This window comes from Kogia breviceps, chromosome 5 (genome assembly GCF_026419965.1).
Source record: "Kogia breviceps isolate mKogBre1 chromosome 5, mKogBre1 haplotype 1, whole genome shotgun sequence".
In the NCBI taxonomy this organism is placed as follows: domain Eukaryota; kingdom Metazoa; phylum Chordata; class Mammalia; order Artiodactyla; family Physeteridae; genus Kogia; species Kogia breviceps.
The window spans coordinates 73,467,760-73,480,511 of NC_081314.1; the positions used below are offsets into that span (position 1 = coordinate 73,467,760).

Consider the following 12,752-nt stretch of genomic DNA (forward strand, 5'->3'; position numbering starts at 1 on the left):
GTCTTTAAAATAAAAAATGATAGTTATTCTGCTATCTACTATCCTGGAAGCTATCCTCTATTATCAAAAAAACCTGGGTGACCACGACTTTATGGGGCAGGGTAAAGGGTACATTGAAGAAGAACTTACTCCATTTTACAGATTTACTGCGGGACCAAGCTGATCCACCACTTGCCTGGAAGACCACGCCTGTTTTCAGAGAAAGAAGATTTGGGGAGTGTTGTGTGCTGTACACACGATCATTTCCCAATGTCAGAACTAGAGACCCTTCGTAACATGTCCTGTTAAATCTCACTTAAATGTCTGCAATGCCAAAGCAGAAGAAGAGGATTAAAAATAATAATAATAATTACTTTTTAAGTCCTTTATCTTTAATTAATGCTTTATTTTTAATTTCTGTTGAAAATAGGGTGGATAGAGTCTATTTGGAATATTTCTAATCAAGAAATTATCCCAGAAGTCATCAAGAATCACCCCTAAAACTCAGTCCTTTCGTGAGTTTCTAATAGTTAGATCTACTATCCCTAAGTCAGACGTTGTTGAAGAGAAATCTCCTTCGTCACCTGAGAGATTTGTTTTTCTTCAACACCAGCACTCTCAAAGGCAGATAGTTTGGATCCGTGGCAACCAATCTTTTCTTTTTCCCACCGAGCCCACTTGAGAGATCATTTTTCACAGTAACAATGACTCACTGCAGCACTGATTCTCAATAATGCAAACATCTTTCTTCATTTTAACAGACTTCTCATTTAATCCTAGTTTAAATATAATTAAACCAGTTACATTACTGCTGGACTTTCAGAGCCTAATCTTATAAGGCAGATCCCATGCCCACTGTCTCTTTTGAAGCTCCTCACATTAGAGGAATGTTATTCAAAAGTTACTCAATGAGGGCTTCCCTGGTGGCGCAGTGGTTGAGAGTCCGCCTGCCGATGCAGGGGACACGGGTCCGTGCCCCGGTCCAGGAAGATCCCACATGCCGCGGAGCGGCTGGGCCCGTGAGCCATGGCCGCTGAGCCTGCGCGTCCGGAGCCTGCGCTCCGCAACGGGAGAGGCCACAACAGTGAGAGGCCCCCGTACCGAAAAAAAAAAAAAAAAAAAAAAAAAAAAACTACTCAATGAAAAGTATAGCTGTACTAAAAAAAAAAATTGCAAACACCTCCACTATCATGTATTCACACAGTGAACATCCTTTGAGTGTTCTTTCTGTGATCTGGAGTGTACATGGGGCTGGGTAGATTTTTAGTCATGGGCTATATTTATCCACTATCAACAAAATAGGAAAACGGAGCTGAACCTGGTCTTTTCCCTCCCTCCCTATAATTTCCTCTGTTTCTAATTTTGTAGCAATCAAGTTTCAACTAGTTAATCAAATGTCTTTTGTGTGGCAGGTGCCAGGGTGTTTGTTTTCATTAGTGTACCAAATGCCATATTTAGAACTTGGCCTTTTGGTTAACTGGCTGCAAGCATAGCTTTAAACCATTAAATGTGTGTATTTAAACTCAGCATTTATTTTTATATCTCCCTATCCAAATAATCAGGATGTGGTTATCTGTAAGATGATACATTATGACTTTTTTAATATATACACCCAAGCACAAAAATATATGCCTCAGACATAATCATCAATATTACAAACACTCATCATCCTGTGCCTTTTATAAGATTGAAGAGATGAAGAGAAACCTGGTTAGTAAAATGTGCATAAAAGTAGTTGAAGGAAATCCACATGGGAAAGCTCATAAAATTGGCAATTTCACACTTTGTAACCTGTTTTTAGCATGATAAAAAAAGTTGAAGGAAAACATCACAACTGTAGTTTATCTTTGATTGAATGAAAGAGCTATTTAAAAAAAAGATATGCCAGAAATATGAGCTCATTGTAAAAATACACTTATATTTTTGATGTATCTTCCCTTTTGCTGAGGAAAGTCAGAGACAGCAGCAAAATCAGAAGGAAGAATGATTCAATGGCTGATTTTCTAAAGAAATAAGTAATGCAGTTTGGGGTTGGTATTTTTACCAGATAACTTTTACATTCATGCTTGTTATTTTTCTCCTGTCTCAATTTAGAGAAATAATCATGATTAGCTGTTTTTAGATACTTATGAAAAACCTCAAATATTAAATATGTTTGTCAGAAGGAGAACACAAAATTTACTGCTCCCTTCCAGAAATTGTGGAATACAGAGAAGCAGCTAGTGAACATTATATGACTAGATTGCAAAGTAGAGTAATTGATGACATAATGAAGAACTAGTTTAGATGCATTACATGAAAATTAAGATTATATTTGATAAATAAATGATGTAGACAATGCTAAAATATTTTATCTCCATTTTAAGTATTAATACACATTTAATACAGATGCTACTCTGTCTAGGTCTTATTTGTCTGTATTCTAGCAGATACATTTATTACTAAAATGCACACTGAGGTTTCACAGTAACAATATTTTAAGGAAGTGTCATAGAGAAAATCTTGGATCACCCCAAAGAGAATGTACTTATTAAAGAAATATTTAGTAATATCTCATAAATGTTATTTCACTTACAAATTATGAATGCTATATAGGATAAAGAGGTTATAAATGAATTAATCCAATCCTCTCGAAAAGTTCTTCTGAGGTCAGAATTACTCCTCATTTCACAAATATGGAAAATAAAGCTCAAGTAGGTTAAATGCCACACACTCAAGGTCACACTATTACTAAAGCAAATATGAGTCAAATCCAGTTCTTCAGATGGATCCTAGGATCACTTTCTTTTTGCTCCCTGTAGGTTTCCAAATGATTTTTTTAAGGAAACAGAAGTTTACTGAAACTTCTTATTCATGAAGGATGGCCTGGGGGACTTCCCAATGTCATGTGCTAAGTGGCAAAGTCAAGCCCGTTCTGTTGGTAGCTCACAGCCCGTGAGCTTCTCCCAGCAAGGCAAGGCCTTCTGCTTTAACCAGTGGCAAGACTGGCATCCAGCAGGCCTGATCTCAGTTGTAGATAAGCTTTAATTGGATTTATAGTTTTTTTAATGTAAAAATTCATTAGTGACACACCTTTGTGCTTACTACACAGAATTAACAAATGTAATCTTTTAACATGTTTGCTTTACTATGTATATATAGAGAGATAAAAACTGAGTCCCTTATATTTTCTCATAATCTCATATACTCCCCACCCTCCCCAGAAGCAATCATAGTCATGAATCCAATTCCACTGGTTTATATTTTAATTATATGTATAGATTTCAAAATATATAAAATTGCTTTACATATTTCCAATTTAGGTAAACGGTAGCATGGCATATGTATTGTTCTAGAACTTCTAATCTCCTCAAATCTGTTTTTTTAAATCCTTGCATATAATTACACATAACATTCAGGTCATTTGTTTTGAACAGTAGATAACACCTATATTTAATTTATTTGCATAAACTCCATAGTATGAATTTACCTCATTTCATCAATCCATTTCCTCTTGAGTAGGGTACTTGAGTTGATTTGTTTTTTTACTACTATATAAAATGAGGCTATGAACTTTCAGATACATGTCTCCTTATAAACTTTGGCCCAGTTTTACTTAATTGTGAGTCTGTTTTTAAAATTTTATTTATCAGAGTTATTTAAATGTTCCAAATGTTAATCTTTCTTTATTATATCTGTTGAAAATATATTCCATTTTAATTTGGTTTTTATTGTAATTTGTTTATTGTATTTATCATGTAGAGTTTTTCAATTTTGATATAGTATAATTTGTTAATTTTTTCCATGAGATCTACCTTTTGAATCTTGGTCAAGAAATCCTTACATATCATAGGACATAAAGATAGTCTCCTACTGGAACTGTGGTGTTTCTGAAATTTTGAATTGAACTGCTTTTAGACACAGCACATTCTCTCTTGCTCATCACAAATCCCACCAGGCCTTAGTCTCTCATACCTAGTCAATTTAACACATTTCCCCTTAGGTACATGAGGTTGTAGTCTGTGGATTAGAGAGTCAAAGAATAAAGTTACACAAACTAGATTTTTCAGACTTGGGTTAGAGTTAAATTATGATTATAGCTGTACAACCCCAGTCTAGGTTTCCAAGGAAATGAAGCCTTGATAGAATTCTGGGAGATCGACAGCTTCTATTAAGTATTATATAAGTTTTGCAGAGGTTCACTCCAACACATAGAAGCTGAATAATTTGGTTTATTACCTGCCTATAACAAACTTTATAGACATTTTTGTTTTCTATCTTGCCAGTCTAATCAATGTTAACCCTGATGTGTATGACCCTTAGATGCTGGACTGGAGATTGGCAAGTGCACATTTTATGCTGGCTGTGATGTTGATGGTCTGGAGTTCAGGAAAAGTGCTCTCAGTGGATGTCACAACAGAGGTAATGGAAACTAGCTTAAGGGACCATACTTCTTTTATGAACATAAACCATTTTTACTAATGTCAGAAGCAGGTGTTGCTGACAAGTAGGGAGCAGGTTTGATTACACAAAAATCAAGTAAATAGGCATTTCTTTCTATGCCTTGTCCTCACCGTGGATTCAGAGAAAACCAGGTATCTAAATGTTAAAAAAAAAAAAAAAAAGCTGTAAGTAACAACAAAGATTTGTATTCCATGAACCAAAAACTATAGGAGAAAATTCATTATAATTTCAGCCATATTTATAATTGAATCAATTACATGAAGATGAAGTGCTTTTATGTGAAATTTGAAGTCATTTACATGTCAAGATTTGAGTAGTTGGGCCAAAATTTTATCACTCTACAGATGTTTTCTTGCTGCCAAGACTAAACTACAAAGGAAAAGAAATGTGAGGACATCGCCACACAGAGAAAAGTTAATTTGGCTCATTTGATCTTAATAGAAACATACATTCTTTGTGCTTCTTAAATAACATAAAGTGAGAATCTGAAATGTGTTTTACTGAAGGACAAGTTTTATACAAGTTTTGTGAATTTTTCCTGATGATAAAGAATATCTTTAAAAGGAAACAAAAATCTGCTTTGCATATATGTCAGTTGGAAGAATGAACACATAGTTTTTGGAAGAAGCTGTGAGAGGTAATAAAATATCTCCAAAATTTGCCCTTGGAAGATTTTCCTCCTGATCTTAAGAGTTTCTTTCTCATTATTATAACATCCTTCCCCTCTTTAGTTTCTAAGCTGCCAAGCTTATGTAGGGAAGTAACAGAAGTTGAGATTTTTTTAAAAGTTGTGGACTTTGAACGATGAGTTACAAAGAGCTATAGAGATTTTTAATGTTTTTATATGGTGCAAGTAGTGTTTGGGGATAATTAACTTCATGGCAGTATTCAGGACAGAATAGAAAAGAGAGAGAGAGAGAGAGGAGATAAATTATACAGTGATTGAGAGTGTGCACTAAGCAGTGAAGAGGATGTGATATAAATCTCTCCTCATGGGAATCAGAAAAAGCAGGGCAAGAGGGGTTTTCCAGAAAGAACTGGCCAGACTTAGAGCAGACTTCACTGATTTAGGAAAGAAGGAGCTCAATGACTTTAGGTCTCAAGAGCTTTGAGGTGGATATAATATAAGTATTGCAAAAGAGAATTGTGTGAGTCGATGATGAAAAGGCTTGCAAAGTACTACTGTTTCATTTTATTGGGAAAAAAATGAAGGGAATAGAAAGAGAATAAGAGAAGTAACTCAAAAATAAAGACAGGAAGTGAAGAAAAAGAGTCTTTCCCAGACCAAGAGTCTGGCAAGAATGTGACTAAAGGAGGAAAGGGAAGAGATCCCTGTAGTTAACCCTTCTTCCCATGGGGGAATAGTCTCAGACTCTTGGGAAAGAAGTAGCATCCCCTGCACAACAAAATGACTCCAGATTGCTAGCAGGAGCATTTTCTGAAATGCTGTGACTGCGCCTGAGAAAAGAAGACAGACTTCACAAACTGGAAGCTTATACTTTTATGATTTGGATGACATGCCAAGTGGCAATATGTGTAAATAAACAAATAAACAAGAAATCTGACATGGGACAATAAAGTCCTTGGGATAGCTCTGACTCATCATAGGCACTCTTTAATATTTATTAGTAAATCACATGGGTGGAGATGGTAAGCTCCTTCGGGGTGCAGACTGGATTTTACTCATTTTTGTATCTCTTGGGTCTAACACAGGACCTGCACAGTGGATGTTTAGTGGCTTGAATCAGTAAGGAATGAATGAGTGGTGAAAAGAAAATAACATGAGGTTTAGATTTTTTCAGAATTCATTCAATAAATATTCAGCAGAAATTTATTGAGTACTAACTATGAGCAAAATACTGGGATAGGCATTGAATAGAGCAGATAAAAGACTAATTAGACGTAGTCTTTGCTCTCAAGTTACTCACAATCTAATAGGCAATACAAATATATTGTAGCTAATCTAATACAAGGGAAAATGTAATGATTGCAGTTGTGAAGTGTATATAAAGTGCTTTTGGAGTAATAAGGAAGGATGCAGTTGTTACTGGGAAATAATCTGAAAGAATAATCAGTTATACTAAATTTTAGAGGCAGGCCTCCTTTAGAGGAGTTTACCCTTTTTTTTTTCCCTTTGTGTGTGTGTGTGTGTGTGTGTGTGTGTGTGTGTGTGTGTGTGTGTGTGTGTGTGTTTTGCTTCCTTTTCATTTCTTTTGGATAAACCTCATCTCTATGTGCTTTTGTCCCCAAAATTCTCTCTCTGGATCATAACTCACGAGAAATCAAGGTTCATGACAGGCATGTCAGCTAAAAATAGCAAAAGCATGATTGTATGTATTTTCTTATTGTTAATGAATGGAATCACCTTTCCTGCCCTCTAGACCTTTGATTCTAGAGTCTTAGATGTTCAGTCATCACCCACAGTCAAGGAAGAGAAATCAGCCACTGATCTGGCAGCAAAACTCTTACTTCTTGATGAACTTGTGTCTCTGGAGAATGATGTGATTGAAACAAAGAAGAAAAGAAGCTTCTCTGGTTTTGGTTCTCCCCTGGACAGACTCTCAGCTGGCTCCGTAGATCATAAAGGTAGACAGAGGTAAGTGAACTCTTAGAGAAGGGACATTTTCATTTTCTAATTCTTCCACTCTGGGTTCAGAAACAGAGAAGTCCACATTTAAAAAATACAATGAAAACCTCGTAGGTAAACAGATTTAAAAGTGTCTTAGCTAATTTCTGAGTTTAATGGCATCATTTGAGAAATAATGTTTAGGGAGCAAAATAACTGCTACAGTATGCACTAATATTTTTGTCAAAATGTTTTCTGAAGAAGATTCTGTTGCATGTAAATATAAAGTAGCTCTTACAAGACATAACAGCATTTGGGAAGTAATGGGAAACGTGTGTCCTATGAGATAAATGTTCTGGTCAGTTGCATTTTCTATTTAATAAAGGTAAACACAATACCATTTGATTTTTACCCTTGTTACACAGCATTCCAAATGATGTGAATAAGTCCCCTCTCCTATACCAAGAAGGCAGTGAAGAGCTCTCAGGACCTGGAGTCAGGACACATGTGTTTAAGTCAAATTTCTAAGCATTTCTAGCCATGTGACTTGTATAAGAATGTTATTCTCTGTGATCCTCAGTTTATTTATCTGGAAAATGGGGATAATTACTTACCTCTATAAAAATCAAATGAGTACTTTGTAAACTGTTAACTATTATAACAGAATTAGGGTAATTAAATCTCTCTTTAATCATTGAGTAAGTGTCAGTACTTTAAAGCAGTCATTCCAAACTTAATTCATTTTCTACTGCCTCAGTATCTGTTCTTCATGCTGTACATTTCACAGCCAGCAGTGACACAAGAGATCACCCAATTCCCCAAAGTCTGGAATTTGGGGAATTTACTAGGATCCCTTTTGCTCACCAGGATTCCATTTGCTTACTTTAAACATTCCATTATTCACTAAATTCTCTAAATCCTACTTGTTTTATATGTTTAATATCTCCAGAATATCCTTTTACATTAAGGCTTTCCTAATTCTGGCCTAAATCATCTTTTCGACATGTTTTCTTTCTCCAGTCTTTCCCCATCTCCACTTCCACCACCATCCTCACCCCTTTATTGGTGAATGCATCCTTTACTCTGCTTCCAGGGCGATCATCTAACACAAAAATACAAGATAAAAAGCAAAGTCCTTAAGGAAATTCTTTGAAAATTTTCATAATCTGGCACCTCTTTTCTACCTGTACTCATTTCCACATCATTTAGTCCAGTTTCACTTGGTTATTTGGAGTTCTAGAACACATCGCTTTTGTTCCTGGTCCGTGACTTTGCTTTTGCTCGATGATTCTCATCAATACAGGATGCAATTTGCTAGACTTCTGAAAGATTTTCAAAGTTACACTAGGAAATAAAATCATCACTTTGGGACTATAATTTATCCAACATGTACTTGAAAAAAATACCAAACATGTACACATGTATTTTGAAATTCAGATCGTATTCTAATTAAACAAATACAAGTTAGTTCCACTTATGTTCTAGGCACTGTGTTGGGCTACGGTGGAAAAAAGAAGGAAAATATAGTCTTTGTCCCTCAACGAGATCACATACCAATAAGAAACAAAGAAATATTTATAACAAATTATAACACAAAGCAAGAAGAGGGGCAATTTTTAAAGAAGGTTATAGAAAGCCAAAGGTTAAGTGGAGAAAATATTGTGCCTTCTAATAAATAGTATTTCTTTGATTCCTAGATCTTGCAGTACAGTCTACAAAATAATTTGAAAGTCAACATGTAAACATTTATATAAATATTTATATATGAATTTATAATAGCATATATAGCATATACACCAAATATTTATTACATAAATCTTATAAATATATATAATCTACATTGAGATTCCATCATAACAATTTCTTTAGGGAGTGTCATAAAGAGATACTATATTAGGATATATAATCTATCTAACATAGCTTGGCTTGTAAGAAAAAGAAATTGGCAAGCACTTAGTCATTTGAACAGATTTTCACATATAAAGGCTAAAAATAAACTATTATAAGTATGTAAAAAATTAGGGAATATTGTTCTCATGAGTATTTCCTGAGGAAGCTACCGGATGAAATTCTTCAAACAATCAAAATGACTGGAGAGGTAACATTATAAAAATTGGTGTGAACATAACTTTAGAATTAAAGTGTTATGATGGTTACAAAAAAAAAAGAGTGCCATGTGTTATAGTTATTCAGTCTGACAATATAGATACAGCAAAGTATCAAGCAATTCAGGGACAGTAGGGGGAGCATATGAAATTTAGAATGAGTTTTGGATTGCTTCATGGCTATTAACTGGGCATAAAAAGATATTACAACAAATAGTTGCTTGCAGACATGGAGAAGAAGGAAAACGTGGAATTTTCTCTTTATAGAATTTGTACGGCTAAAGAAATGTAGAAACAATAGAATTAGTAGATGTAGAAATTCTCCTTTATAGAATTATTCCAGCTAATAAATGAAGAAGGAGTGGTAGTATTAGAATGTCTCTATTTTGCAAACCCTAATGAAATGATGGCTCTAGACAATGATTGGCAGTTTCTGCTAGCATCACAAGAGGAAAAACAGCGAGTCATTATATGCTCCCTGATGGAAGAACTCAACACTACCCATATAACAGAATTGAAAAAAAAAAATTTCTTGCCTCTAGTTCTACCTGCCAATTTCCAGGAAATAGAGAAGACAAAGAAATGACTTCAGAAACATTATAGGGAAGCAAAACATCAATTCAGGCTGTAGAAAACAGCAGAATAAATAACCTAGTTTCTTCAATAAATAATTTACAAAGATTTGAAGAAAAACAAGAGATGGAGGAGGGAAGGGATCCAAAAGATCAAAATAGATTTAAGGGACTTATTAACTAGTCACAATTTTGGGGGGTTCTAATTCAAGCAATGGTCTGTTTAAAACTTAACATGTGTAAGAGACAATTGTGAATGTGCACTGTGGCTACTTAATGATTTTAAGTAATTATTGTCTCTTTTAAATATGAAAATCATACTGTGGTTACATTAAAAATTAGATTTATTGTTATTTAAATATTTAGTTGTAAGTATTTGTCTGGGATTTGCTTCAAAATAATACAGGAGAGGGAATGGAATAAATGAAACAAGATCTATCATAATCAGTAATAGTTGACTTAGAATGATGCATACATGGTAGTCTATTATACTATTCTATTTTCGCCTGTGTTTGAAATGTTTCATAACAAATTAAAGAAATGAAATTAAACAATAAGATAAACAAGAGATTAGACTTGGCAGAAGAGTAAATACATTCACCATATGATAACGCTAAGAAAATGACTCAGAAAATATCACAAAGATATGGAGAACAGAATGAGAAATTATAACATGCAATTTAATCTAATTAGAGTTTAATGGTGATAAGTAGAAGAGAATCACTATTTAAAGAAATTATGGGTATTTTTTCAATAATTTTCCAAAAATGGTGAAAAAAGATGATTTGCCGAATTCCGTAATAACATCAAAGTTTGACCCAAATCACTAGTACTATTTTTGAAAGGTTAATTGGATTAAGAAAAATTATTCTGTTAAAAGGAAGTCAGGTAAGAGATGGCTTAAAGGCCTGAACATTCAGGGCATGTTCTTGGGATGACTGAATAGCATGGTGTAGGTTCAGTAACCTACAACCTAAGAAACAGGGTTAGAAATAAAATTGGGAAGGAGAGTTGGGACCAAACAGGGATGCTGTATTCAGCAATCATTCATATTGTTGACCACTGGACTGTGCAGTACAAAACCTATATAATTTTAGTCAGTGTCTCTGGAACCAGATTGTGATGGCCCCATTGAGTGTTGTATAAAGAAAGGATATTAGTAGTTAATGATCTTCAGAGGTCAAAACTGGTCAATTTTCTTTTGCCTTTTTCTTTATCTTTCCCTTCACCTCCAACTATTATTTCCAGAAGTTGGAAGTGTTAAAGACAGCTAATGCATTTGCACAGAAGTTTATGCATGAGCTTGAAAAATTGAGGATTTACCCTAATCAAGACTCTATATTTTGTTTCATGACTACAGTTAGAATACAGAGACTCTGCTCCTTTGTACTCTATGGCTTAACAACAAAGGTGACCTCCTATACCAGGATTATTTTATTTAACATTTATTTAGAATGACATATACAAATTAATAGTTTTATTTTTTACATATAATTTATTTATGTCTTTTATACTTTTATTTTTGATAGTAGATGTTTTACCTCTTCGAATTAGATTCCAAGGACACTTCCTGTGAGATTTTCCTTCAGGATTCATTTTTATTCAGGAATTCCTGTTCTTGGTCTTAAAGCAAACATTAAATTTGTCTATTAGAGATTTGGAAAACAATGGGAGATAAGTAATAGATATTGCCTAATATATTTCCATACACATTCTTGAGTTTTAATTGAAAAATAATTTTAGATTTCTTTCAAAGTATAATGCTAACTCAATCAACATTAAATGTTAAATTTTTCTATCATCTGTTGCAAAGATATTTGAGAATCATTTAAATGTATATGATAAAGTCACAGGACTAAAGTGAATGTTCTCCTACATTTAGTAGCAAGAATATACAGTTTAGAGTTTTGCAACTATTTTATTAAAAGATTTCTAAAAATTATAGTAATTTTGCTTGGGAGAGCTGTACATAATGTTATTTGCTGTTCTTTCATTATATTATATGAGTTAAGACCTCTGGTCCTTTAGTCCAGATAGATTTACTACTTCTTTACTTGCTTTTGAATTATTCACAAGGCCAGGATTATCTTGTTACCTTACTATGCATGAACGTATACACTTTCTTTGTTGCTTACAAACACTTGTGATGTTCATGTATATGCCATCAATTTTTCTCCTTCTCAGGGCATGCATTTTCTAGTTTCTCATACTCACTGAGAGAAGGTTATAGGTCTGAGATCCATTTTCCATATTGTAGCCCAAAGATTTCACCCATCAACTAAATCTAGGAATTCATAAGCTCTTTCTGTGTCGTGGGCCATGGTGGACCCCTTCTCAGAATATTGTTTTTAAATGGACAAACATCATGAGTTCAAAGGTTACTAATATATAGAAACAGAATTATCATAATACTTAAAATGAATTTGTAATATGACAACTATATGCTTCTTTATTAATGCATAAAATAAGATCTAAAAGACATGTCTAAATAACAATAAATTCAAGTAGTGCTGAACATAAAAACAATTTCAAAGTATCTGTAATGACAAAAATGTGATCCGAATGTATCTGTGATTTCTACCGTGACAAGGGTTTACTTACTACTAACACCATTGTGATTTGTTCTCTACATTCATAACTGAAACAAATGCTATATTTCAATTAGAGGATAATGAGACTAAAGGTATAACATTTCCCATCCATGTTTATGGATCCTTGAATTACATGACCCCAGATTTTAAAACTCTGTCTCACGCATATGAATGCATTATTTTATTTTCAATTACTATAAAATATTCAGAAAAGAAAAATTTTAAATTCTGCTTTTGAAAACGTCCATAAGAGATGGAAATGTGAAGAATGAATGAACAGCTAGGGAAAAAGAAAAAAGAAAACAAACAAACATAAAAAATACCAGGGCAAAGTCCATGTCAGATCATCATAAAATGAAGCAAAGAACCATCTGTTGTTTCCTATTTTATATCATATTTAACATTTTTTTCACCTGAATATGACACTAGCTTCATTTTCAATTGGATGTGCAAGTTACTTTAATTCTCAGGGCAGGGTTATCTCAACTATGCTTTG

At 33.8% G+C, this 12,752-nt stretch overlaps 1 protein-coding gene across 1 annotated transcript in view; it reads left to right on the forward strand.

Annotated features, from left to right (window-relative positions):
- The first annotated feature begins 210 nt into the window (after nt 1-210).
- OSTN (osteocrin) overlaps nt 211-12,752 on the forward strand; it is a 30,162-nt gene continuing 17,620 nt past the window's right edge. Inside the window, exons 1-3 of the mRNA XM_059064255.2 lie at nt 211-251; nt 4,282-4,380; nt 6,804-7,018. Coding sequence (XP_058920238.1) covers nt 4,282-4,380; nt 6,804-7,018 — 314 coding nt within the window. The 5' untranslated portion in view covers nt 211-251. The remainder of the gene's footprint in view (nt 252-4,281; nt 4,381-6,803; nt 7,019-12,752) is intronic.